Raw genomic sequence first — 27,402 nt, forward strand, 5'->3', positions numbered from 1 at the left:
GGCTGGGAAGCTTTCGGCAGAGACCCAGCTCTCCTGTCTGAGTCAGCACTGACCCCAGTGCCCCAGAATGGTGCTAGGGGCCTGTACTGTAAGGAGCTGTTTCAGGGTCACAGTAACTGTCGCTCTTCCCATGGTATCCCCATTTTCCCCATATAGTTCTACATGCCTGTGCTGCAGGGAGCAGGATGGGGGCTCAGTAGGGGTTGCTCTGCCCTCAAAGTCAGCGCTGGTCCCAGTGCCCCAGCACAGCACTTAGGGCCTGCGCTGCAGGGAGCAGTACATGTGCCTCTGTGAGAGACATTCCCATCGCTGATCGCTCTGGTCCCCTTGCCCCACTACAGCACAATAGGGCTAGGATCTGTTTATGAAGTGTGGGGTTCCTATCCCCTTCACTCCAGGTGATTTACATCTCAGCTAATTACCCCTGAACCTGTAATATGTGGCAAGTCAGGAGGAAGCGCAGGGGCAGGTGTTTGCTCCAGGATGGGGCCGATCTGCTTGTAGGAAGTGTGCATAGCCTCTGCACTGGTCGGAACCATTGTCAGCCTGGTGCGCAGCAGGACCTTCCAGGCATCACTGAGCTCCAGGCAGTTCTAAGGGGGATGGACTCTGGGTGACATTTTCAGGGAGCTATGGAGCCAACACATGTAAATTGGATGCTGATGTCAGGCTAAGGCAACCACTAATGACACCGGTGACTGTGTTCAGCTCCCAGTAACCAAGATGCTTATGCCAGCGTCTACCCCACAGCACTGCACCGCATCGCACTGGAGCGAATACCAGCGCCAGGAGTGAGGGTGTAAATCTGCTCCCCAGGAGGTTCCTGCCAGCAGTGCAGGGGTGATCTTTTTAAGTGCTCTAGGGGGAGCAGTAGGATAGACTGCCGTCCAGTCTGCCTGATTAGGTGACAGCCTAACTAGGTGAGAGCTGGCTGCGAGAGGAGTGGACAAGTTCAACATTGCCCAAGTGATTAGCCTGGTCAGTGGTGGGGAGTCCTTCACAGGCAGTTGCTGTGTGCAGAGACCAGTCAGATCCGTCGGCGGGAGGCGCTACATTCCCCAGTGACACAAGAGATCAGTTGCACAGCAACCTCCCTGAGTGTTTATTCCCTTGGGTGTTTGCAGACGCTGGCATTTCAGAAGTGGCTCAGATCCGACTGGTGAACAGCAGGAGTCACTGCGCTGGGAGAGTCGAGGTGCTTCACAACCAGCAGTGGGGAACCGTGTGTGATGACAGCTGGGATTTACAGGATGCTGGAGTCATATGCAGGCAGCTGGGCTGTGGGACGGCGTTATCAGCCCCACGAGGGGCTCGATTTGGGCAAGGATCTGACCGTATCTGGCTGGATGACGTCAACTGCACAGGGACAGAAGCTGCCCTCTCTGATTGCAGAGCTCGGCCTTGGGGAGACAATAACTGTACCCACGGAGAAGATGCCGGTGTTGTGTGCTCAGGTAACCTTCATCTACCACCATGCATGTTTCAGTGCAACATGTGACTGTGGGTGGTGCAGGGATCGGGCTGGGAATCTTTCAGCACAGACCCAGCTCTCCTGTCTGAGTCAGCGCTGACCCCAGTGCCCTAGCATGGTGCTAAGGGCCTGTACTGCAGGCAGCAGGTTCGGGGTCACAGTAATTGTCGTTCTTCCCATGGTGTCAGTGCTGACTCCATTTCCCCCACACAGTTCTATGTGCCTCTGGTGCAGGGAGCAGGATGAGGGCTCAGTAGGGGGCACTCTCCCATCAAAGTCAGTGCTGGCCCCAGTGTCCCACCACAGCACTTAGAGCCTGTGCTGCAGGGAGCAGTACGTGTGCCTCTGTGTGCCCCGTCGCTGATCGCTCTGATCCCCCTGCCCTGCTAGAGCACAATGGGACGCTGGGTAACCCTAGATCCCATTTGTTGGATTTGGGGTTGAATGGATCCTGCAGCCACTCAGGTATCCCTTTATGAAGTGTGGGGTTCCTATCTATGTCACTCCGGGTGATTTCCATCTCAGCTAATTACCCCTGAACCTGAAATATGCCCCACTCCTATGACTGGAGACAGGGTTCTTCCTCACTTCCTCTGTTACACAGCTCATGAGTTTCTGTGTCCTGTCTCTCATCTACCTTGTTCCACACCACAGATGGCTGCATGGTAGTGGTAGGGAGTAGGGCTGTGAAGTTATTAAAAAGATAATCGTGATTAATTGGGAGATAAAAAATTAATCATGATTAAGTGCATAATTTATAGCGCCTTTACACAATAATAGAATACCATTTATTTCATTTTTTGGTATCTTTTCTACATTTTCAAATATATTGATTTCAATTAGAAAAGAGAATTAAAACTGTACAGTGCTCACTTCATATTTATTTTTAAGTACAAATATTTGCACTATAAAAAAGAAACAGAAGAAATGGTATTTTCAGTTCACCTCCTACAAGTACTGTAGTGCAATCTCTTTATCAGGAATGTTGAACTTACAAATGTTGAATGATTTACAAGTAATAACTGCATTCAAAAGTAAAACAATGTAAAATTTTAGAATCTACAAGTCCACTCAGTCCTACAGCTTATTCATACAGTCGCTCAGACAAACAAGTTTGTAAACAAGATTCAAGCAGCATTATCTCCTGCAAAGGTAAACAATGTTACCTGAAAGTGAGAACAGGCATTCACATGGCACTGTTTAAGCTGGTGTAGCAAAATATTTATGTGCCAAATGCGCTAAAAATTCATATGTCCCTTCATTCTTCGACTACCATTCCAGAGAACATACGTCCATGCTGATGATGAGTTCTGCTCGATAACTATCCAAACCAGTGCAGACCGACAAATGTTCAGTTTCATCATCTGAGGGCTGGTCCACACTAAGCCCCCAGTTCAAACTATGATACGCAACTTCAGCTACGTGAATAACGTAGCTGAAGTCGAAGTATCTTAGTTCGAACTTAAAGGTACTTACCACAGGTCCACACGCGGCAGGCAGGCTCCCCCGTTGACTCCGCCTACTCCTCTCACGGAGCAGGATTACCGGCGTCGATGGCGAGCACTTCCGGGATTGATTTATCCCATCTAGATAAGACGCGATAAATTGATCCCAGAAGATTGATTGCTTGCCGCCGAACCAGCGGGTAAGTATAGACATACCCTGAGTCAGATGCCACCAGCAGAAGGTTGATTTTGTTTTTGGTGGTTCAGGTTCTGTAGTTTCTGCATTGGAGGTTTGCTCTTTTAAGACTTCTGAAAGCATGCTCCACACCTTGTCCCTATCAGATTTTGGAAGGCATTTCAGATTCTTAAATCTTTGGTCGAGTGCTGTAGCTAGCTTTAGAAATTTCACATTGGTACTGTAATGTTCCCCTCTGATGTTATCTGGACTGATGATTTGCTAGGTCACTCCAATCCTTGACTCTGGGAGCCAGCCATACCCTGCTCTGCTGTGAGAACCCCCACTCCTGGGCTGTTCACACACAGCCTCTGAAATGTAAGCTGCTCCTTGGAATGTACAACCAAATGACACTAGCCAATATCGCCGGTCCCAGACACAACCCTAGGAACCTCTGTTTTGCAGTGTCCAGTAATCCCCGCTGGATGCTGCAAGCTTATATAAATTCATCAATTTAACAAAGAAATTGATATGTACCAGGCCTGTTATCCCAAAGGGAGTCTCTGACACGCTTCAAACCAATCACACTGCTTCAGGTAGAACAAACAACTATGAAGATAGATTTTAAGTGATTATAAGTCAAAGCATAACAAGTCGGATTTTGTCAAATAAAATAAAAGCAAAACACATTCTAAGCTGATCTTAACACTTTTAATGCCCTTTCAAACTTAGATACTTCTTACGACGGGCGTGCTGGTTGCTCTTCAGACAGGCTGTCCCCTTTGATCAGCGCTTCAGTCGCTTGGTGTGGTGTCTTTAGATGTAGGTGGAAAAGAGAGGAAGAGCTTGGCAAACATTTCTCTCTTTTATTATGTTCTTTCTTCCCTCTTGGCTTTGCCCCACCCTCTTCAGGATCAGGTGAGCATTACCTCACCGCAGTCCCAAACTGACCAAGGGAAGGGGGGTGACTCACTCGAGAGTCCAACAGATCCTTTTGTTGCTGCCTAAGCCAGCATTCTTTTTCCTGTGAGGCTGGGTTGGGTTTGTCCCATACATGCCTTGATGAGGTATGAACTATGCGTCTGTTCTTAGAGAGTTTTTCCCTGGGCTTATGTTAAACCATGAGGATACATTTTCAGCCTCATAACTATATACATGAAATTATAACCTGCAACATTGCTATAACATTACTGCAACAACAATTACTATAACATCACTATAACAACAAAGCTCAGTGCATCATGAGCTTCCTGAAGACACACAACATGACAAACTTCATATTGGATACCACACAATCATTTTATAAGGATGAACATGGGGGTGCTGGATGATTTGCCGAGGTACAGAGGGTCACAGGTACCTTCTTTGCATTTTGTGAAATTTGCAGTGAAAGTGTTCTTAAAATGAACAACATTTTCTGAGTCATCATCCGAGACTACTGTAACGTGAAAGATATGGCAGAATGCAGGTAAAATACATAGCAGGAGATACAGAATTCTCTCTCAAGGATTTCAGTCACAAATTAAATTAACACATCGCTTTTTTTAACGAGCATCACCAGCATGGTAGCATGTCATCTGGAATGGTGGCCGAAGCATGTAGGGGCATGTGAATGTTTAGCATATCTGGCACGTAAATACCTTGAAAAGCACCTACAAAAGTGCCATGCGAACGCCTCTTCTCACTTTTGGGTGACATTGCAAATAAGAAACAGGCAGCATTATCTCCCGTAAATGTAAACAAATTTGTTTGAGCAATTGGCTGAACAAGAAGTAAGACTGAGAGGATGTGTAGGCTCTAAGTTTTCCATTGTTGGGGTTTTTTTGAGTGTAGTTATGTAACAAAAAAAAAATCAACATTTGTAAGTTGCACTTTCACAATAAAGAGATTGCACTACAGTACTTGTATGAGGTGATTTGCAAAATACTATTTCTTTTACCATTTTTACAGTGAAAATATTTCTAATCCAAAATATAGTAAAAACTGTTTTTTTTTTTCAGCACTTCACCAACAGGAAAGCTCTATAAATTGGCATTTCTGATCTTCATTGAAATGCCCATTTATAATCTGTGGCTGGCAGGGTGCTGGGGCACAGAAGGGGATTTGAAGCGCGGGCTCTGGGAGAGACTTGGGGTGTGGGAGGGGTCTTGGTATGTGGGAGAGGGTGCTGGGAGTAAGATCCAGGGGCCTCTCACCTTGAATGGCTCCCCGTAAGCAGAGACCTGTCCCAGGCTCTGGCTACTCCTAAGTGGAGGCTCGTCAGGTGGCTCTCTATTCTGCTCGCCCCCCGTGCCAGCTGCACAGCTCCCATTGGTTGGGAACCACGGGCAATGGGAGCTCCGGGGGCAGTGCCTGCCAGCGGAGGGAGTGCGCCAACCCGCCTGCCGTGCCTGCACCTAGGATCAGCGGGGACGAGTTGCTGCTTCTGGGGAGCTGCCTGAGGTCGCCCTGGATCCAGCACCCTGCACCCGATACCGCGCCCCAACTGCCTATCCTGAGCCCCATCCTGCACCCAAACTTCCTCCCTCTTAGTTAACCTGCATTTTTCATTTACCGCCACCCCCCATTCCCCCAACATGCCGGATAAAACAACTTAAAGTGTAATAATATAAAGGGAAAACTGTACACATTGTATTCTGTGTTGTAACTAAAATCAATATATTTGAAAATATAGAAAAACATGCAAAATATTTAATAAATTTCATTTGATATTCTATTATTTAACAGTGTGATTAAAACTGCGATTAATCGTGATTAAGTTTTTTAATCATTATTTTTTTTTGAGTTAACTGTGATTGATTGACAGGGAGTGAACCACTAACAGGCTGTTGCAGAGGCTGTTCAGACCCGTCAGTGGGAGGCACTATGTCCTTTTTTGAGTGATTGCTCATGTGCATTCCAATAGGTGTGTACGCGCCACATGCATGATCGTCAGAAGGTTTTTCCCTAGCGGTACCCATCGGGTCGGCTGTGGAGACCCCTGGAATGGCGCCTTCATGGCGGTGTATATAGGTCTGCTGACCCACCGTCTGCGCAGTTCCTTCTTACCGCCAGTGATGGTCGTTGGAGCAGCTCAGTCTCTTGCATTCGCAAGTGCCTACCTAATGGTTCCCTTTTCTTAGTTGCAGATAGTTAATAGTAAGTTATATAGTAGTTTCTAGTAAGTTGGGCTGACTTTGGGGGGCTTTCCCCCCACCCCAGTTTCCCCAGGCACTTGGGCCTGCCTCGGTCACAGGAGTTCAAGGCGTGCGAGAGGTGTTCGAAACCTATGCCCACATGCAATCCACACACTCCTTGTCTCAAGTGCCTAAGAGAGGGTATCAGACAGACAAGTGCCCAATTTGCTGGAGTTTTAGATCCAGGACTAAGAGAGAGCGGGACTATCATTAAAAGCTACTTCTGATGGAGTCAGCTCTCTGCACCCAGCCAGCACCGGAAATGGCACCGGCATCATAGGTGCGCAGCCCCCCGGCCTTGGTGCGGGATGTCCCGGCACCAGGAAAGGACTCCTCCAAGGAGCACGGACACTGCTGCCCTGCTCGTAAGGCCAGTGCTACCTGGCGGCACCGCTCACAGTACCCGGTGCTGCATAAGAAAAAGAAGGCGGACAGGGTTCGTTCCTCCATCAAAAATCCGCGAGGGGATTCCAGCGGAGTGCGTCTTGCAGCAGGAAACCCACGGTCTGGATCTGAAGACCCGTTACCGTTGACTCGGGCCCCAACTGGAGGCCCATCAAGTATGGTGCTGGTGGACTCCCCTCCACACCGGACACCTATGAGGCAGCGCGGGACCTTACTGCCATTATAGCGCAGACCCTTGCCTCGCAGATGTGAGCTCCGGCACCGCAAGCTCAGGCACCGTAAGTGGCACCGACGACGGCACCGGCTGCAGCATCTATGGCAGCACCGCATATGGCTCCGGCACCCTTTGTGGCACCGATGGCGGCATCACCCCTAGTTCATCATTACGGCAAGCCCATGATGTTATGGCACCGCTCACCATCACCTTGGTGCTGCTCCCCGGCACTGTCGGGCTCCGCCCTCCTGTGGTCAGGCACAGAGTACTCATCTGAGTCAGACGCTGAGTCTTCTGTCTCTCGAAGCAGCCAGTACTGCTCCTGCCCCCAGCCCCAGTCCTGGCACTGCAGAGCTGTGGACTCATCGGCACTGGCAGTCTCCTGGCCCCTCCAATGTCAGGGCCCAGTACAATGGCCCTTTTGCACTCCTTTGACCTATCATCAGACTCAGGGTCAGGGCTCCAGGGCCGCATTGGTGGCGTCTGCACCCCGTTCCCTCCCTGTGGTGGGGCGACGTCTCACCGGTGCGGCGCCTCCTGCTGGTTGTCCAGGGAATTAGCTCTTTTCCAGCTCCGGAGCGCACCTCTGCTGGCTCAGGTCTCACCTGCCACTGGCCTATGTGTCCCTCCCGGATCCCGGTGCCCTTTGCCCAGGGGTTCTGCCCACCTCAGTGCCCCCTCACTCTGGGTCTCCCCTCCCAGGGGAACCCCGAACTTCCTATCCCCACCTTGACTCATTGGCTACTGCCAGTCATCATCTAGCCCCCACTCACAGGGGCAGACTGCAGTCTGTAAACCACTCATCATCGGCAAGGGGGGTTAGACCTGCTGCCTCTGCCTTTATCTGGGATGCCCCTCTGCAGCCCCAGTACCTTTTTGTGAGCCCTTAGCTTAGCCTGCAGCCTGGGACTTTGCTAGGATGGAGCTCCCCAGCTCCCTCTGCCCTTCCCCAGTGCTGCATCACCCTAGATACTCTTCTCAGCTTCCCAGGCAGTCAGGTCCTTCTCTCTCTGAGGCTAGAGATAGTGTGTCTCTCTTCTGCTTCTGGCCCCAGCCTTCTTATAAGTCCATCTGGGCCCTGATTAAACTGACCACAGCTATGGCTGCTTTACCAATCAGCCCAGCTTTCTCCGCTGCAGCCCTCTTCAGGGCTGCTTTATCCCCTTCAGGCAGGAGTGGGGTAACCACCCCCCTAGACTCCCAAGAAACGTCGGTGGCTCACCACACCCCCAGGGCTCCTGAGGACCCCGAATGAGACAGGGACTCTGGGCCGTCATGCTCAGGCACAGCACCCAAACCAGTGCCACTAGTTGTACTGCAGCCACGTCCAGTCACGGGAGGTGGGGGACAGAGGCACCTGACCAAGCCTCCAGAGAGCCAGTAGGGCAAGAAGACCCAGTCCCATGGGCCTTCTCCTTCTCCTTACTAGATGAGGCAGTGGCGGACACCACCATCACCCTTTGGTGTTGGACACCAGGGGATACCAGGACATTCTTAGGAAGGTGTCCCTAAACCTGAATCTCCAGGCAGAAGAGGTCACGGAGGAGTGGGACCCGATGGTGGACATCCTCTATGGTGGCCTTCCCCTGATAAGAACGATCCAGAACACTCCTAGGGTGCTGTGTCAGACTCCAGCCTCAATACCATCCACTGCTAAAGAGGTGGAGAGAAGCAATTTTTTGCCACAGAAAAGGTATGAACACCTTTTCACCCACCCCCAACTGGGGACTCTGGTGGTCAATGCGGCAAATCATAAGGAGTGACAGGTGCAGCCAGGTCCCACCCCAAAGTCACGGGACACTAAGAAGCTGGACCTTTTCGGCTGAAAGGTCTACTCGACCGGGGGGCTCCAGCTTCAAGTGGCCAACCAGCAAGCAGTACTCAGCCGCTTTCAATTCCTGGAACTCATTAGCAAAATTCCAGGAGTTGCTTCTGGCTGACTCCTGCAAGAAGTTTAGCGTTCTTCTCGAGGAGGGCAAAGTGGTCTTGAGAACCTCCCTCCAGGCTATGTTAGACATGGCAGACTCGGCAGCTTGGACTATGGCCACCGCCATTACAAGGAGGTGAAGAACGTGGCTGCAGGTGGTGCACTCCACAAGAGTGCAGGCGTTGTCCTCAGCATTCCTAGCGCAGGTCCCTATCCAGGAAATATGCAAGGCAGCAGTGTGTTCCTCTATCCACACCTTCACGTCACACTACTCCATGACCCAACAGGCAAGGGATGATGTAGCCTTTGGCAGGGCAATCCTGCATTCCTCAAATAGGTGAATTCCAACCCCTCCCCCAGGGAAACTGCTTGGGAGTAACCTATTGGAATGCACATGAGCAATCACTTGAAGAAGAAAAACAGTTACCTACCTCTCGTAACTGTTGTTCTTTGAGATGTGTTGCTCATGTCCATTCCAAATGCCACCTGCCTCCCCTCTGTTGGAGTATTCCGGCAAGAAGGAACTGAGCAGGCAGCGGGTCGGCAGGTACCTATATACACAGCCATGAAGGTGCCACTCCAGGGGGTCTCCACAGCCAATCTGACTGGTACTGCTAGGGGAAAAAACCTTTTAGAATGGACATGAGCAACACATCTCAAAGAACAACAGATACGAGAGGTAGGTAACCATTTTTTCCACAGCAACACTAGTGGTCGGATGCACGGGAACCTCCTTTAGTGTTTATTCCCTTGGGTGTTTGCAGACTCTGGCATCTCAGAAGTGGCTCAGCTCCAACTGGTGAACGGCCCGAGTCGTTGTGCTGGGAGGGTCGAGATGCTTCACAACCAGCTCTGGGGAACTGTGTGTGGTGACAGCTGGGACTTACAGGATGCCAGAGTTGTGTGCAGGCAGCTGGGCTGTGGGACGGCGTTATCAGCCCCTGGAGGGGCTCGATTTGGGCAAGGATCTGACCGTATCTGGCTGGATGATATCAGCTGCACAGGGACAGAAGCTGCCCTTTCCGATTGCAGGGTTCAGCCTTGGGGAGAGAATAACTGTACCCACGGAGAAGATGCCGGTGTTGTGTGCTCAGGTAACCTTCATCTACCACCCTGCCTGTGGTAGGGAGGAGGGTTGTAAGCTCATTATGGGGCATTGTCCCCTCAAAGCCAGTTCTGACCCAAGCATGGTGCTTGGGGTCTGTGCTTTAGGGCGCAATATGATGGTTCCACTAGGGAGGCTCTCCTCTCAGTCTGTGCTGTCCCTAATTACCCTGTGCGGTTCTATGGGCCTGTGCTACAGGGAGAGGTGTGAGGGCTCAGTAGGGGATGCTCACACTCTCCCTTTGATGTCAGTGCCGACCCCAGTGCCCTAAAGCAGTGTTAGGGGGCCTGTGCTGCAGGTAGGGGGGTGTCAGTAGGGAGCGTTCTCCATTTGCAGTTGTGCTGGCCCTAATGCCCCAGTGCAGTACCATGGGCCCCTAGCATGTGGAAGCCTTGTCTGTGCACACTGGGGGACAGCTCCCCGACTCGCTCAGCCACAGGCCACACAAGCCATGCCCTCTAGGCCTTGGGGAGGGGGATGACCTCTTTCCAGGTTGGCAATAGGCACACTTCACCCCTCAGTCCTCTGAACGTCCCCCTGTACCACCCAGTGCCTCTCTCGCTGGGCATTCATAGCAATCACAGATCTACTGCTCCCAAAGGACCATGGTCCCAAGGTGACCAGCTCCACCTCCGCCCCAATCAGCACACAGCTCTAGATCCCGTTATAGTCACATCAACGACAAGTGATTTCACAGAGTGTAGAGATTTGAGGGGTAGCAAGGAGAAGGGTTGGAAAGAAATGGTTCCATGGCCAGTAAAATCATACCACGTTAACTAGAGCCTAGAATCATTGAACAAGATACTTTTCTGTCTGGTAGAGTAACACTCACCCCAAGGTGCTTCCAGGGTTTTACTCCAGGCTTGGCTGTGATCTCCTGTTCCTGAGACAAACACTATCAGCTGCCTTCTGGGTGAAAGCGCGCTCTTGTCCCCTCTCCTCTTTCTTTGTAGGTACAGACCATTGTCTCTTCCCAGAAGTGGTCTCTCTTTGAAGACTTGTGCTGAGGGTCCTTGGTCTTTGTAAATTCTGAGCCCCCTCCTGGGCCCAGACAGTGAATATAGCCTGTCTCCACGGCTGTGCTGTGTTCTATGTGCTGATTGACTCAGCCAAAGGGATTGCCATGGCGCAGGTGACATACTTCACTTGGAGGGGCGGGATAGCTGAGTGGTTTGAGCATTGAGCTACTAAACCCAGGGTTGTGAGTTCAATCTTTGAGGGGGCCACTTAGGAATCAGGAGCCAAAATTAGTACTTGGTACTGCTAATGAAGGCAGGGGACTGGACTCAATGATCTTTATTTCAAAGTCCCTTCCAGTTCTAAAAGATAGGATATCTCTATTTATTTATAACAATTCTGGAGCATCATATTCTACATTTTATATCTCTCTTCAGCTATGTCCCATACAAATATCTTGCTCCCATTAGGGCAATGAGTGGGCTGCTGGCTCTTGTTAGAGACCTCACATACCACCTTTGGTGAGCTATTGTGCATATATCTCACCCAGGGGATCCCCATATAACTCTTGGCATGCCTGTGCCCTCTGCCAGTTGGCGTCCACTTATCTCGGGGCCAGACTCCTCTGCCGCACAATGGGGACCTGGGTTACTGCAGCTTCCATTGGTTTCATTTGGTGTCAATGGAGCCTGCAGCTGCTCACTCAAATGAAAAATCCAGGGCCAATTTCTCAAGACTCCCTTTCCTAAGCACTGTGTTCTGGCGGATTTTCATTTCACAGAATTAGTCCTGAACTTGTAACTTTCCCTAGAGCTGGACACAGGAGATGCAATTCTTCCTCACTTCCTGTCCTACACAGCCTACATATTTCCCTGTCCTGTTTCTCAGCTGCCCTGTCCTAGCACAGAAGTGGCTGCAGGTCAGTGGGGGAATCTTCTTCTGTTGTGTATGTCACAAGTCGATATCTATGTAACCCTTCTGCCAGTGGCGTCAGAAGGGACCAGGGCCAGATTCAATATCTAGGGGTTCCTTTCCAGCAATATAACACAGATCCAGCTTGAGCACCCACCCAGTAACCTCGGACAATTATACACCACCCTCAGGGTGCTGCTATGAGGGAAAGGTTCCCCTCTTGCAACCACAGAGTCTCAGTGAAGAAAAGAAACTTTTTAATAATGAGAAAAACAACGAGGAGTCCTTGTGCACCGTAGAGACTAAGAAATTTATTTGGGCATAAGCTTTTGTGGGCTAACACAGGGGTTCGTGGTACCGAGGCCAATTCAATCAAGGTGGAAGTGGCCAGTTACCAACAGTTGACAAGAAGTGGCGAATATCAACAGAGGGAGAATTAGTTTTTGTAGTGCTAACGAGACCAATTCAATCAGGATGGACGTCGCCCATTCCCAGCAATGTCCCTCTGCCATGTACATTGGCCAAACTGTACAGTCTCTACGCAAAAAAATAAATGGACACAAATTATACATCAAGAATTGTAACATTCAAAGACCAGTAGGAGAGCACTTCAATCTCCCTGGACACTCAATAACAGACTTAAAAGTGGCCATTCTTCAACAAAAAAACTTCAACAACACTTCAACGAGAAACTACAGAACTGGAATTAATTTTCAAACTGGACACCAACAAATTAGGCCTGAATAAAAACTGGGAGTGGCTGGGTCACTACAAAAAGTAATTTACTCTCTGTTGATACTCACACCTTCTTCTCAACTGTTGGAAATTGGCCACTCCCACCTTGATTGAATTGGCCTCGTTAGCACTGACCCACCACTTGGTCAGGCAACTCCTATTTTTTCATTTGCTGTAGTATATATACTGCCTACTGTATTTTTCACTCCATGCATCTGATGAAGTGGGTATTAGCCCATGAAAGCTTATGCTCAAATAAATTTGTTACTCTCTAAGATGCCACAAGGACTCCTCATTGTTTTTGCTGATACAGACTAACATGGCTCCCACTCTGAAATGTTTAATAAAAGGAGGGAAGCCCCTGACATTAACTTGGGAAAACGCCACAAACAGGATTTTGTAAACATAAAACCATGAGCAAAACACCTACCCAAGAGTATGTTGGGCAGTGTCTTTTTCTTCAGGTTCTTGAGTCCAGCAACTAAAAGTTTGTGTATGGTGCCCCTCCCTTTTCCCTCCACTGCATCCCACTCACAGTGGTTGCCTTTGGTTAGTGAAGACCCAGAGTTCAGAGGTGCACCTGTGTGAATTCAGCTCCCACCATGAGGGCAGGGAGGAGAGTGCCTGGTTCGCTCTGCTGTCTGGGTGCTTGCTCTGGTGGCAGCTGCCCTGCAAGCCACTCACCACTCTGCTCACTCTCACCCCGGCCACTCTACTGTGACCTCTGCAGGTCGCTCTCTTGAACCTCCACCCAGCTCTCAGTGACAGTCAACTCTTAGTGGGGAAAACCTCAGTGCTGAAGCAGGCTGGACAGAAACACTGTCTCTCAGAAGGTGATTTCAGCTCTAGTGATCACTTAAACCAGTGGTCCCCAATGCAGTGCCCGCGGATGCCATGGCGCACGCCGGGGCATCTATGTGTGTCCGCCTACTGACAAGGGAGCGCCCCGCCGTCGGCATTTCGGTGGAGACGCCTCTTGATGATGCTGCTTCTTGGTGACGTTTCAGTGGTGATGCTCCTTGGCGTTGCCACTTCTCGGCGGCATTTGGGCGGCTGCTTGTCCAGCGGCCGTGCTCCACCGTGGCATTTCGGTCGCTATTCGTCTGTCGCCCGCTACTCTGAAAGGTTGGAGACCACTGACTTAAATCAAAAAGACAGCCAATGGAGCATTCATTAACTCTTTGGCCCGAGGGCCACATCTGGGTGGCTCAGGTAAGGGCGTTGGTGTGTAGGAGGGGGTGCAGAGTGCGGGAGGTGGCTTAGAGTAGGGAGATGGGGTGCAGGAGGGGTGCGGGGTGTGGGATGGGGCTCAGGGAAGGGAGTTGGGTGCAGGTGGGCTGTGGGGTGTGGCAGAGGCTGAGGGCAGGGGTTGGGGTGCAGGAGGGCTGCAGGGTGCAGCAGGGGGCTCAGGGAAAGGGGGTTGTATTGCAGGAGGCATGCTAGGTGCGGCAGGGTGTTGGGGTGCAGGCAGAGTGAGGTGGGATTCAGGGTGCGGGCTCCAGCTGGGGGCTGCTTACCTGGAGTGGTTCTGGGATGTCAGCAGCTCGCACAAGAGCCAGGGTAGGCTCCCTGCTTCCTCTGGTTCCGTGCCGCGTCGCGCTGCTCCCGGAAGTGGCCGGCACCACGTCCCTGCGGACCCTGGGGGAGGGCAGAGGGCTCCACGCGCTGCCCTCGCCTGCGTGTACCTCCCCTGACTCTCCCATTGGCCACGATTCCCCATTCCTGGGCAATAGGAGTTGTGGGGGGCGGTGCTTACAGGCGAGGGGAGCACACAGAGCCCTCTGTCCCCCGCCTCACCCCCAGGGGTCGCAGGGAGGTGGTCCAGCCGAGTCCGGGAGTGGTGCGGGGTCAGTGGCGCCACGCGGGTGGCAATCCTAGGGGCCGGATCCAAAGCCCTGACAGGCCGGATCTGGCCCGCAGGCCATAGTTTCCCTACCCCTGCATTCAAGTACTACAGTGAATTGTAATGCAGAACCAGCCAACATAGCTCTGTCTGCTGGATACCGGGCAGAGTTGGTGTGTTCATGTAAATACTGTCTGGTCCTGAAGCCTTTTCCCGTCCGCAGCTTATCACTAGCTGTCAGGGGAGAGCTCATTCTGACCTTGCTTACCTCTAGCATGTTCAGCCATCTAACTGTGCATCCTCAAGGTCCAGTCTTCTAACAGGGCTCTCCTCCACCACGTGTGACTGTCTGTATTGCTGTCCCACAGGCACACTGAGAAGATCAGGCTAAGCCACATTTCTGCATTGCAGCAATTCCTGTGGTCAGTACAGTGAGGGGCACATTAAGCCTATCCCAGGATCTGCATCCCAGGTTGTAAATGGGCAGATACAAGTTAGGGCTTCTGAAAATCCATCAGCACGCCAGTCTCTCCATCCCGGAGTTGCTGCCCCTCTGTGAGGACACAGCTGTTAGCCCAGCTCTGCCATCATTCATCTGAGACTGGTCCTGGGCTGGCAGCACTAGACACGAGCGCAGCAATGGCTGCCACAAAACGATGTTGCCAAGTCAGTCATGGCTAGTGAGGAGGAGCCACAGGGGCAGGTGTTTGCATCAGGAGGGGGCCGATCTGCTTGTAGGAAGTGTGCATTGCCTCTGCACTGGTCGGAACCATTGTCAGCCTGGTGTGCAGCAGGTTCCTGCCAATCGTCCCTGTGCTCCAGGCAGTTCTAAGGGGGATGGACTCTGGTTGACGTTTTCAGGGAGTGATGGAGCCAACACATGTAAATTGGATGCTGATGACAGGCTAAGGCAACAACTAATGACACGGGTGACTGTTCATGCTCCCAATCATCAAGATGCTTATGCCAGCATCTGCCTAATTAGGTGACAGCCTAACTAGGTGACAGCTGGCTGGGAGGGGAGTGGACAAACTTCAACATTGGCCACATGATTAGCCTGGTCAGTGGTGGGGACCTCTTGACTGGCAGTTGCTGTCTGCAGAGACCAGTCGGATCCATCTGCAGGAGGCCCTATCTTCCCCAGCGACACGAGAGATCAGTTGCACAGGAAACTCCCTGAGTGTTTATTCCCCTGGGTGTTTGCAGACGCTGGCATCTCAGAAGTGGCTCAGCTCCGACTGGTGAACAGCAGAAGTCACTGCGCTGGGAGGGTCGAGGTGTTTCACAACCATCGGTGGGGAACCGTGTGCGATGATAGCTGGGACTTACAGGATGCTGGAGTCGTGTGCAGGCAACTGGGCTGTGGGACGGCATTATCAACCCCAGGAAGTGCTCGATTTGGGCGAGGATCAGACCGTATCTGGCTGGATGATGTCAACTGCACAGGGACAGAAGCTGCCCTCTCTGATTGCCGGGCGCAGTCTTGGGGAGAGAATAACTGTACCCATGGAGAAGCTGCCGGTGTTGTGTGCTCAGGTAACTTGCATCCATCACATGACAGTGGGTGGTGCAGCTATCAGGCTGGGAAGCTTTCAGCACAGACCCAGCTCTCCTGTCTGAGTCAGTGCTGAACCCAGTGGCCCAGCATGGTGCTAAGGGCCTGTACTGCAGGGACCAGGTTCAGGGTCACAGTAAATGTCGTTCTTCCCATGGTGTTAGTGCTGACTCCATTTTCCCCACACAGTTCTACATGCCTGTGCTGCAGGGAGCAAGATGAGGGTTCAGCAGGGGTCACTCTCCCCTCGAAGTCAGTGCTGGCCCCAGTGCCCCAGGACACCAAGTAGGGCCTGCGCTGCAGGGAGCAGTACGTGTGCCTCCGTGAGTGACCCTCCCTGTCACTGATCGCTCTGATCCCCCTGTACCGCTACAGCAGATTGGGACGCTGGGTAACCGTAGATCCCATTTGTGGGATTTGGGGTTGAATGGATTTTGCAGCCAATCAGGGATCCTTTTATGAAGTGTGGGGTTCCTACCCCCGTCACTCTGGGTGATTTACATCTCAACTAAGTAACCCTGAACCTGGAATATCTCCCACTGCTGTGACTGGACACAGGATTCTTCCTCACAGTTTATGAGTTTCTGTGCCTTGTCTCTCATCTACCCTGTTCCACCCCACAGGTGGCTGCATGGTAGTGGAGGGGAGTATGGCTGTCAAGTTATTAAAAAAATTAATCATGATTAATTGCACATTTAATCACGTCTTTACACAATAACAGAATACCATTTATTTCAATTTTTTGGGATGTTTTCTACATTTTCAAATATATTTATTTCAATTACAATACAGAATACAAACTGTACAGTGCTCACTTTATATTTATTTTTCATTTCAAATATTTGCACTGTAAGAAAGGAACAAAAGAAATAGTATTTTCAATTCATCTCATACAAGTACTGTAGTGCCAGCTCTTTATCAGGAAAGTTGAACTTACAAATGTTGAATGGTTAACAAATAATAACTGCAATAAAAAATAAAACAATGTAAAATATTAGATCCTACAAGTCCACTCAGTCCTACATCTCATTCAGCCAATCGCTCAGACAGACAAGTTTGTTTACATTTGCAGGAGATAATGCTGCTTGCTTCTTGTTTACATTGTTACCTGAAAGTGAGAACAGGCATTCACATGGCACTGTTGTAGCTGGTGAAAAAAAATCTTTATGTGCCAGATGTGGTAAAAATTCATATGTCCCTTCATGCTTGGACTATCATTCCAGAGGACATGTGTCCAAGCTGATGATGAGTTCTGCCCGATAACGATCCAAAGCACTGTAGACCAACAAATGCTCCTTTTCATCATCTGAGTCAGATGCCACCAGCAGAAGGTTGATTTTCTTTTTTGGTGGTTCAGGTTCTGTAGTTTCCACATTGGAATGTTGCTGTTTTAAGACTTCTGAAAGCCTGCTCCACACCTCGTCCCTCTCAGATTTTGAAAGGCGCTTCAGATTCTTAAACCTTGGGTCGAGTGCTGTAGCTAGCTTTAGAAATCTCACATTGGTACTATGACGTTCCCCACTGGTGTTAGCTGGACCGGTGATCTGCTAGGTCACTCCAATCCTTGACTCGGGGAGGTAGCCTTACCCTGCTCTGCTGTGAGAACCCCCACTCCTGGGCTGTTCACACCACAGCCTCTGACATGTAAGCTTGTCTTTGGATTGTGCAACCAAATGACACTAGCCAATATCGTTGGTCCCATACAAAACCCTAGGAACCTCCATCTTACAGTGTCCAGTTATACCTGCTGGATGCTGCAAGCTTATATGAGTTCATCAATTTAATAAAGAAATTGATATGTACCAGACTTGTTTTCCCAAGGGGAGTCTCTGACATGCTTCAAACCAAACACACTGCTTCAGGTAGAACAAACAAACCGATTTATTAAGTATAAAGATAGATTTTAAGTGATTATAAGTCAAAGCATAACAAGTCAGATTTGGTCAAGTGAAATAAAAGAAAAACCCATTCTAAGCTGATCTTAACACTTTCAGTGCCCTTACAAACTTAGATGCTTCTTAACACCGGCTAGTGGTTACTCTTCAGCCAGGCTTTCCCCTTTGATCAGTGCTTCAGTCGCTTGGTGTGGTGTCTGTAGTTGTAGGTGGAAGAGAGAGGAAGAGTATGGCAAACATTTCTCCCTTTTATGATGTTCTTTCTTCCCTCTTTGCTTTGCCCCCCCCTTCAGAGTCAGGTGAGCATTACCTCATCGCAATCCCAAACTGACAAAGGAAGGGGGGGTGACTCACTCGAGAGTGCAACAGATCCTTTTGGTGCTGCCTAGGCCGGTATCCTTTGTTCCTGTGAGGCTTGGCTGGGTTTGTCCCATACATGCCTCAATGAGGTGTGAACTGCCCCTCTGCTCTTAGAGAGTTTTTTCCTGGTATATTTTAAGCCATGAGGATACATTTTCAGCCTCATAACTATATGCATGAAATTATATCCTAGAACATTACTATAACATTACTGCAAGAAAAATTACTATAACATCACTATAACAACATGCATCATGAGCCTTCCGAAGACACCCAATATGACAAACTTTGCATTGGATACCACACAAGCATTTTATAAGGATGAATATGGGCTGCTGGGTGATCCCGTGAGGTACAGAGCATCACATATACCTTCTTTGTGTTTTGTCAAATCTGTAGTGAAAGTGTTCTTCAAATGCACAACATATACTGTCATCATCTGAGACTACTGTAACATGGAAGATATGGCAGAATGCAGGTAAAATACATAGGAGGAGACACACTATTCTCCCCCAAGGATTTCAGTCACAAATTAAATTAACACATTGCTTTTAACGAGCATCATCAGCATGGTAGTATGTCGTCTGGAATGGTGGCTGAAGCATGAGGGGGCATGTGAATGTTTCGCATATCTGACACGTAAATACCTTGCAATGCAACCTACAAAAGTGCCATGTGAACGCCTCTTCTCACTTTCTGGTGACACTGCAAATAAGAAGCAGGCAGCATTATCTCCCGTAAATGTAAAATAACTTGTTTGTCTGATCGATTGGCTGAACAAGAAGTAAGACTGAGAGGACGTGTAGTCTCTAAGTTTTCCTTTTTTTTTTTCCTGAGTGCAGTTATGTAACAAAAAAAATCTACATTTGTAAGTTGCACTTTCACAATAAAGAGATTGCACCACAGTACTTGTATGAGGTGAATTGCAAAATATTATTTCTTTTACCGTTTTTACAGTGCAAATATTTCTAATCCAAAAAAAGCTGTTTTTTCCAGCTCTTCACCAACCAGAAAGCTCTATAAATTGGCATTTCTGATCTTCATTGAAATGCTGGTTTATAGTCCGGTTGGTGCGGGGCTGGCAGGGTGTTGGGGTGCAGGAGGGGGTGTGGAGCGCGACTCTGGGAGGGACTTTGGGTGTGGGAGGGGGCTTATTATGTGGGAAGGGTGCGGGGTGTAAGATCCGGGGGCTGCTCACTTCGCATTGCTCCCCAGAAGTGGCGAATTGTCCCAGGATTGGCTACTCCTAACCAGAGGCGCATCAGGCAGCTCTGCATTCTGCCCTCCCACCGACTGGCTGCACAGCTCCCATTGGCTGGCAACCACAGCCAATAGGAGCTATGGGGGTGGCGCCTGTGGATGGAGGGAGTGTGCCAAGCCGCCTGCCGTGCCTCCACCTAGGAGCAGTTGGGCCAAGTTGTTGCTTGCTGGAAGCCGCCTGAGGTAAGTAGCCCCTGGATCTGGCACCCCGCACCCCATTCCGCACCCCAGCTGCCTGCCCCGAGCCCCCCCATACCCAAACTTCCTCCCAGAGCCTGTACTCCACATCCCCTCCCGCACCCCAACCCCAGCCACGCATCCACTCCGACACCCAAACTCCCTCCCTCTTAGGTACCTGGCAGTTTTCATTTACCGGCACCCCCCATTCCTCCAACATGCCGGATAAAAGAACTTTAACTGTAATAATATAAAGTGAGAACTGTACACATTGTATTCTGTGTTGTAACTGAAATCAAAATATTTGAAACCATAGAAAAACGTTAAATATTTAATAAATTTTAATTGGTATTCTATTGTTTAACAGTGCCATTAAAATTGCGATTAAGCCTGATTAATTTTTTTAATCACGGTTAATTTTTTGAGTTAATCGCATGAGTTAACTGCGATTAATTGACAGGGAGTGAACCCCTAACAGGCTTTGCAGAGGCTGTATAGAGTTGTCCCCCAGCATCACTAGTGATCAGATTAACAGGAACGTCCCTGAGTGTTTATTCCCTTGGGGTGTTTGCAGACTCTGGCATCTCAGAAGTGGCTCAGCTCCGACTGGTGAACGGCCCGAGTCACTGCGCTGGGAGGGTCGAGGTGCTTCACAACCAGCAGTGGGGAACTGTGTGTGATGACGGCTGGGACATAACTGATGCTGGAGTCGTATGCAGGCAGCTGGGCTGTGGGACGGCGTTATCAGCCCCATGGGGGGCTCGATTTGGGCAAGGATCTGACCGTATCTGGCTGGATGACGTCAACTGCACAGGAACAGAAGTTGCCCTCTCCGATTGCAGAGCTCGGCCTTGGGGAGATAATAACTGTACCCATGGAGAAGTTGCTGGTGTTGTGTGCTCAGGTAACTATCACCCTCCATTGCACAGTTGATGCTGCAGAGAGCCTGTTGGGAAAACTCAATACAGTATGCTTTTCTGTCTGAGTTAGTGCTGACCCCAGTGCCCCACCACTGAGCTATGGGCCTCTACTGCAGAGAGGGGTCTGTGTGCTGTGTGGAGAGGCCTTCATCTCTGTTTGATTGTTCTAGTTTGTGGAAAATTGATAAGGGAAGCAAAGGGACACAATAAGAAATCTATGGCAACAAGAAGGAGTTTTTAATATATATTAAGAAACAAAAGAATCCTGACAATGATAACGGTCCATGCTTAGTTGGAAATGGTAGAAATATCAATAACAATGGAGAAAGAACAGATGTGTTCAATAAATATTTCTGTTCTGTATTTGGGAAAAACAGATCATATAGTCTCACCATATGGTGATGATAACACTCTGTCCATTCCACTAATATATCAGGAGGATGTTAAACAGAAGCTACCTAACTTAGATAGTTTAAAATCAGCAGGTCCAGGTAATTTGCATCCAAGGTTTTAAAACAGCCGAGTAAGGAGCATGCTGGACCATTAATGTTGATTTTCAATAAGTCTTGGAGTGCTAGGAAAGCTCCAGCAGCCTGGAAGAAAGCTAATGTTGTGCCAATTTATAAAAAGTGTAAAAGGGATAACTCGGCTAATTACAGGCCTTTTAGCCTGACATCAATCCCAGGCAAGGCAATGGGGTGGCTAATATGGGAGTTGATCAATAAAGAATTAAAGGAGGGTAATCTAATTAATGCAAATGAACATGGTCTTGTCAAACTAACTTGATATCTTTTTTTGATGATATTACCAGTTTGGTTGAAAAAAGTAATAGTGTTGATGAAATATACTTAGAGTTCTGTAAGATACTGCACAACATTTTGATTAAAAAGCTAGAACAGTATAAAATTAACATCGCAGGGAGTGGTTCTTGGGTCTATGGTATTTGACATTTTTATCAATGACTTGGAAAAAATATAAAATCATAGGTGTTAAACTTTGCAGATGATACAAAAATTGGGGGAGGAATGATCAGGTCACTGATTCAGAGTGATCTGGATAGCTTGGTAAGCTAGGTGCAAGCAAACAATATGCATTTTAACATGGCTAAATGTAAATATCTACATGTAGCAACAAAGAATGCAGATCATGTTTACATGGTGGGCGATTATATCCTGAGAAACAGATTTCCAGGTTGAGGTGGACAATCGGTTGGGCATGAGCTCCCACTGAGACTCTGTGATCAAAAGGGTAATGCAATCTGGGATGTATAAGGAGAGGAATCATGAGCAGCAGTAGAGAGGATATTTTAGCTCTATATTTTGGCACTGCTGTGACCATTGCAGGAATACAGTATTCAGTTCTGGTACCCACAATCCAGGAACGATGTTGATAATTCGGAGAGAGTCATAGAAGAGCCACAAGAACGATTAAAGGATAAGAAAACCTGCCTTACAGTGATAGGCTCAAGGAGCTGAATATATTAACAAAGAGAAGGGTAAGAGGTGACTTGATCACAGTCTACAAGAATCTACCTGGGGAATAAATATGTAATGGAGTTTTCAATCTAGCAGAGAAAGGTAGAACAGGATCCAACGGCTGGAAGTTGAAGGCAGACAGATTCAGAGTGGAAATGAGGCATACATTTAGAATGGTGAGGGTAATTAACCACCGGCACAATTTACCACAGGTTGTGATGGATTCTCCACCGCTGACAATTGTTGAGTCAAGAATGGATGTTTCTGTAAAAGCTCTGCTCTAGGAAGTATTCTGGGAGAAGTTCTCTGCCCTGTACTGGAGATCAGACTAGATGATCACAAAGGTCCGTTCTAGCCTTGGAGTCGATGACTCTATGATCCCACTGTGTAATCAAGCACTGACTGTGTATAGTGTATAGCAAAGAAAATATCTAATAAAAAGGCAAAAGGAACCTGCATTAATTTGGGAAAAAACTACAACCACCATTCAAAAGCATATGACAACGAGCAAATACCCACCCCAGAGTATGTTGGGCCGTGTCCTTTGCCTCGTTCAGATCATGCTCACATATAGTACATAAATACTGTTATATTTATCAACAGAACCTGTAATCCTGCTTCTTCCCAAAGGCAAAACAGAAATATTGATCTCCCGTGTCTGCCCTTTCTGCATCCTTATTGACAATTTTACCGTCCCTGCCATGCATAGGATCTAGGCCATTCCTAGGATTTCTGTTTGTTCCTGATACATTACAAATACTACTTTTTACTGTAGTTACTTCTTTTTCATCTGAGCAGTTAGCTAATTTTCAGGGCCAAGTGGGTTGTTTCTGATAGAAGGAGAGTTTGAAGATGCTGTAACTAAGCGGGCGAATGTGATCCTGCGATGTATAAGTGGGGGAATATAAAGTAAGAGGAAGGAGACAGTTATTAACATTGCTGGATTTCTGTAACGCAATCCTGGTTATTTACAAAGCATGTACAAAGTCCCGTCTCGCTGAACACAGCAGAAATCAAACAAAAGGAGAGAGTTTCGTTGCTCACAGTTCAAAGTCTCTTTCAGCCCACCCTGACCCCAAAGCAATTAGCATTTTTCAGAAGGTCACATGATCAGCGATTCTCTGGCTGTGTCCGGGCTTCTTTGCTCCTTCTCTGCATCATTCTCTGTAATTTAAGATTAAGATAAAGATTCAGCATCAGCTCCATCTGTTGGTATTGGTGCTGTCTGCATTGACCACTAGAGCTTTCCCCTCCCCTCTGCCTGTTAAATGAGAATTTAAAACAATAACTCCTAGGAACCCAGGTACTCTGCCATCCACACAGGTTTCCTTGTCACTCTGCATGCTCGAGTTCTATATTCACTCATGGAGACATCAGTCATAGTTGGACCTACATTATCAGTGAGTTTAGGGTTCATGTCCTCTCGGTGAGGCCTATTTGTTGTGGACAGGCTGTCTGTAGAAGATGTCAGTGTGCTCAGGTAGGTTGCATGCTCTTGCTTTTGGTATCAGCAAGGATAATTTCTTCTTCGAGTGCTTGTTCATGTCCATTCCAATTAGGTGTGTGTGCACACACGTGCACGGTGGCTGGAAGACTTTTCCCCTAACAGCATCCGTTGGGTCAGTCTGGGTGCCCCTTGGAATCGCGCCTTCATGTCGCTCAATGTAGAGCCCTGCCAAGCTGCCACCCCTTCAGTTCCTTCCCATAGCCCTTGCTTAGCAAGTGTGGCCTATACTTATCTGTATATAGGTTTCAGAGTAGCAGCCATGTTAGTCTGTATCCGCAAAAAGAACAGGATGCATCGGCTGCATCGATGAAGTGGGCTGTAGCGTTGACTCCTGCCCAGATGAGGCAGTTGAGTCTGGGTCCCCCATGGTCACCGGTCCCTACACAGCAGCTACAGCTCCCTTCGATGCTGGAGGCTTTCCAAGCTGCTCAGGACCTCTTGCACCTTACAGCGCCCTTCTTGCCCCCGAGGAGGGAAGAACCTCCAGTGCTGGCGGACACACCCCACCCCCCAATGCAGTCAAGAGGGAAGCCAGATATGATGTCCAGGCGCTAGCCCTCTCCACGTATCTTGGCACTGGCCCACTCGGACAGAGAGCCTACCCACTCCCCAAGCTCTCAGTGCTCGAGGCACTGAGGCTCAGCTTCTCCGTGGTCTTCAATCTCGGAGACCTCAGAGTCAGAGTCCAGCTCCTATCGATCCAGGAGAAGGGAGCCAAAGATCACGGTCCAGGAGAGACAGGAGAGAGCCCCAGGCCTGGCCACCGCAGTGGCAGAATCCACCACAGTGGCCATTCTGGACCCCCTGGGTCTTTCACCAAGGCCAGGGAGGGACCCAAGGACGCCGTTCCGCTGCCTCTTCTGTGGCCTCAGTCACCTTCATCCCAGCATCGGCTACACAGCTTCCCTCAGCGCCTGCCCATACACCAACACTTCAGCACCAGCACCACCCTTGGCACTGACCTCAGCAACACCGCTGCGCCCGACTTCCACACCAGCACCGTTATCTACGTCGACTACGGCGCAGGCACCAACGACCCCGGCGCCGATGCTGGCGACAGGCCCATCGTCTTCATCAGCTCAGACAGGGGGATTGGCACCGGCTCCATCGACAGTTCTTCCGAATGTACTGATGGCGGTGCCAACACTGGGTTTGGCATCTACAGCCCTGGCACCGTCAAGCGCACCATTGGCACCGACACTGCCCTGAGAGTCGAGGGACTCCTTGGCAGGGAGCATCCACTCCTTTTAAGTGATTCCTCTTCATCCTCACCTGATGAAGCATTGGTGGGTACAGCTGTAGCCCTGCCGTGTGTGGAAAACAGGATGCTGCAGCAATTGCTGTGTAGGACAGCTCAGGGTCTGGGCATTAGGGCCAAGGAGGTAGTCGAGGAGGCTGAGCCCACGGTGGACATCCTCGCCCCCTCAGGATCTTCCTGTATTGCCCTACCACTCATTAAAACCTTTGTGGACACCACCAAGACCCTGTGGCAGACCCCAGCTTTCTTGCCACCCACTGCCAAGCGCAATGAGAGGTGTTATTTCGTGCCCTCCAGAGGGTTAGAACATTTATACTCCCACCCTCCCCCTGACTCTCTGGTGGTGGATGATGCTAACTAGCATGAGAGACGGGGCTTCCAAGGGCCCTCCCAAAAAACAGAGAGGCTAAGCAACTAGACCTTGTCGAGAGAAAGGTCTGTTTTACAGTGGGTCTGCAGTTCTGTATCTTGAACCAGCAGGCCATCGTCAGCAGGTACTTGTATAACACCTGTGTGGCGATGGCCAAATTTACGGAGCTCCTCCTGTCGGACTCCGGAGCCGAGTTCTCAGCCTTGGTGGAAGAGGGGAAGCTAGTCTCCCGGGCTCCCTCCAGGCCACATTAAACGCTGCTGATGCCACCACTAGGGTCATGGCTACTGAGGTGGCCCTGAGAAGGGGCTCTGGGCTCCAAGTCTTCAGACTCCCTTTATGAGGTCCAGCAAACTATTCAGGACCTCCCATTTGAGGATGTGACTCTTTTTTCCTGAAAAGACAGACAAGAGGCTGCACAACCTGAAAGAATCACGAGCCACCCTCAAGTCGTTGGGCTTGCACACTCCCACCACTCAGCAGAGACACGTCAGGCCACAACCTCCTCTGAGATTCCATCAGCCGAACTGACAGGATGGTTCTCGGAGGAGGAACAGGAGTGGCAGGAGGAGGCAACACCCATCTTCAGGCCAGGGCTCTGGCCAGCCCAAGCTGCCTTCTGGCCCTAAACCGGCCTTTTGAAGGACGGCACACCAGATCAGAGACTGGATCTACCCTGCCTTACCTTTTCCTCCTGACTGTCCCCTTTCTACCGTGCATGGTCCCGTATCACTTCGGACTGCTGGGTGCTCCGCACGGTAGAGAGGGGATACTCCATCCAATTCTGTGCCCTCCCACCCTTCCACCCTTCTTCCCCATCCATTTTCAGGGACCCTTCTCATGAGCAGGAGGTGCAGTTGCTCCTATCTCTAGGGGCAGTGGAGGAGGTTCCTCTGGAGCACAGGGGCAAGGGTTTCTTATTCCCAGTATTTCCTATTACCGAAAGCCAAAGGCAGCCTCAGGCCTATCCTGGACCTGTGAGAACTCAACAAGTTCATAAAGAAACTCAGGTTCCGCATGGTCTCCTTGGCCTCCATCATCCCCTCACTAGATCCAGCAGATAGGTATGCCGCCCTCAACTTGAAGGACCCGTACTTTCATATCGCAATCACTCAGCCCCACAGGAAGTACCTCAGGTTTGTGGTCAGCAGTACCCACCACCAATTTACCATCTTCCCGTTTGGCCTGTCAGCAGCACCTCGAGTCTTCACCAAGTGCATGGCAGTCGTCGCCGTGTTCTTGCAAAGGCACCAGGTACAGTTATTTCCATACCTCAACGACTGGCTGATCAAAGGCCGCTCCAGGACGCAAGTGGAAGTTCAGGTCAGATTTATCAGGGCCACCTTCGACAGCCTGTCTCCCATCCAGAGGATAGAGTTCATAGGGGCAGTGCTGCACTCGACCCAAGCCAGGGCATACCTGCCACAGGCGAGGTTTCAGGCCCTCATAGTCTGAAGCCTCATGCAGTTCCCCACCACTACAGCGAGGAACTGCCTGAAACTCCTCGGACACATGGCTGCCTGTAACTACGTGGTGAAGCACAGCAGACTCAGGCTTCGACTGCTCCAGTCATGGCTGGCATCAGTGTATCGCCTGGCCCGGGACAGCTTGGACAGGATCGTGACTTTGCCTCACCTGGTCCTTGACTCCCTCCAGTGGTGGATTGACGTGCAGCAGGTGTGCTCGGGTTCCCTTTGCCTCCCCACAGCTGTCTCTGTCATTGGTGACGGACGCGTCAGACTTGGGCTGGGGAGCTCATCTGGGAGACTGCAGAACTCAAGGCCTCTGGTCGCAAGCAGATCTGGGTCTTCACATCAATGTCAAAGAACTGAGAGTGGTACGCCTAGCATGCCAGACCTTCTATCCTTACCTAACAAAACAATGTGTATCAGTCATGACGGACAATACAACAGCAATGTTCTATATCAACAAACGGGGGTGCACGCTCCTCTCCCCTGTGCCAAGAAGCCCTCATGCTATGGGACTTCTGTGTAGAACATTCAGTTCACCTGCCGGCGTCGTACCTCCCTGGGGTACAGAACGAGCAGGTGGACCTCCTCAGCAGGTCCTTCCACAGCCACAAGTGGTCCCTTCGCCCAGAGGTCACAATTTCAAACTTCCAGAGGTGGGGTTTTCCCCTGATAGACCTCTTTGCCACGCGACGCAACAGGAAGTGCCAGCAGTTCTTCTCCTTCCAGAATCACAGCCCAGGCTCCAGCATGGATGAGTTCCTCCTCCATTAGGGAGGTTCTCTCCTATA

At 49.8% G+C, this 27,402-nt stretch overlaps 1 protein-coding gene across 1 annotated transcript in view; it reads left to right on the plus strand.

Moving 5' to 3' along the window:
• Positions 1 to 27,402, plus strand: part of LOC113405115 (deleted in malignant brain tumors 1 protein-like) — a gene marked incomplete at its 5' end in the record, with an annotated part of 179,371 nt that overhangs the window by 71,835 nt on the left and 80,134 nt on the right. The window contains one exon of the mRNA XM_029914206.1: positions 15,572 to 15,901. Within this exon, the coding sequence (XP_029770066.1) occupies positions 15,572 to 15,901 (330 nt within the window). The remainder of the gene's footprint in view (positions 1 to 15,571; positions 15,902 to 27,402) is intronic.

This window comes from Terrapene carolina, unplaced genomic scaffold (genome assembly GCF_002925995.2).
Source record: "Terrapene carolina triunguis isolate 2854851 unplaced genomic scaffold, T_m_triunguis-2.0 Scaffold33517, whole genome shotgun sequence".
Lineage (NCBI taxonomy): Eukaryota > Metazoa > Chordata > Testudines > Emydidae > Terrapene > Terrapene triunguis.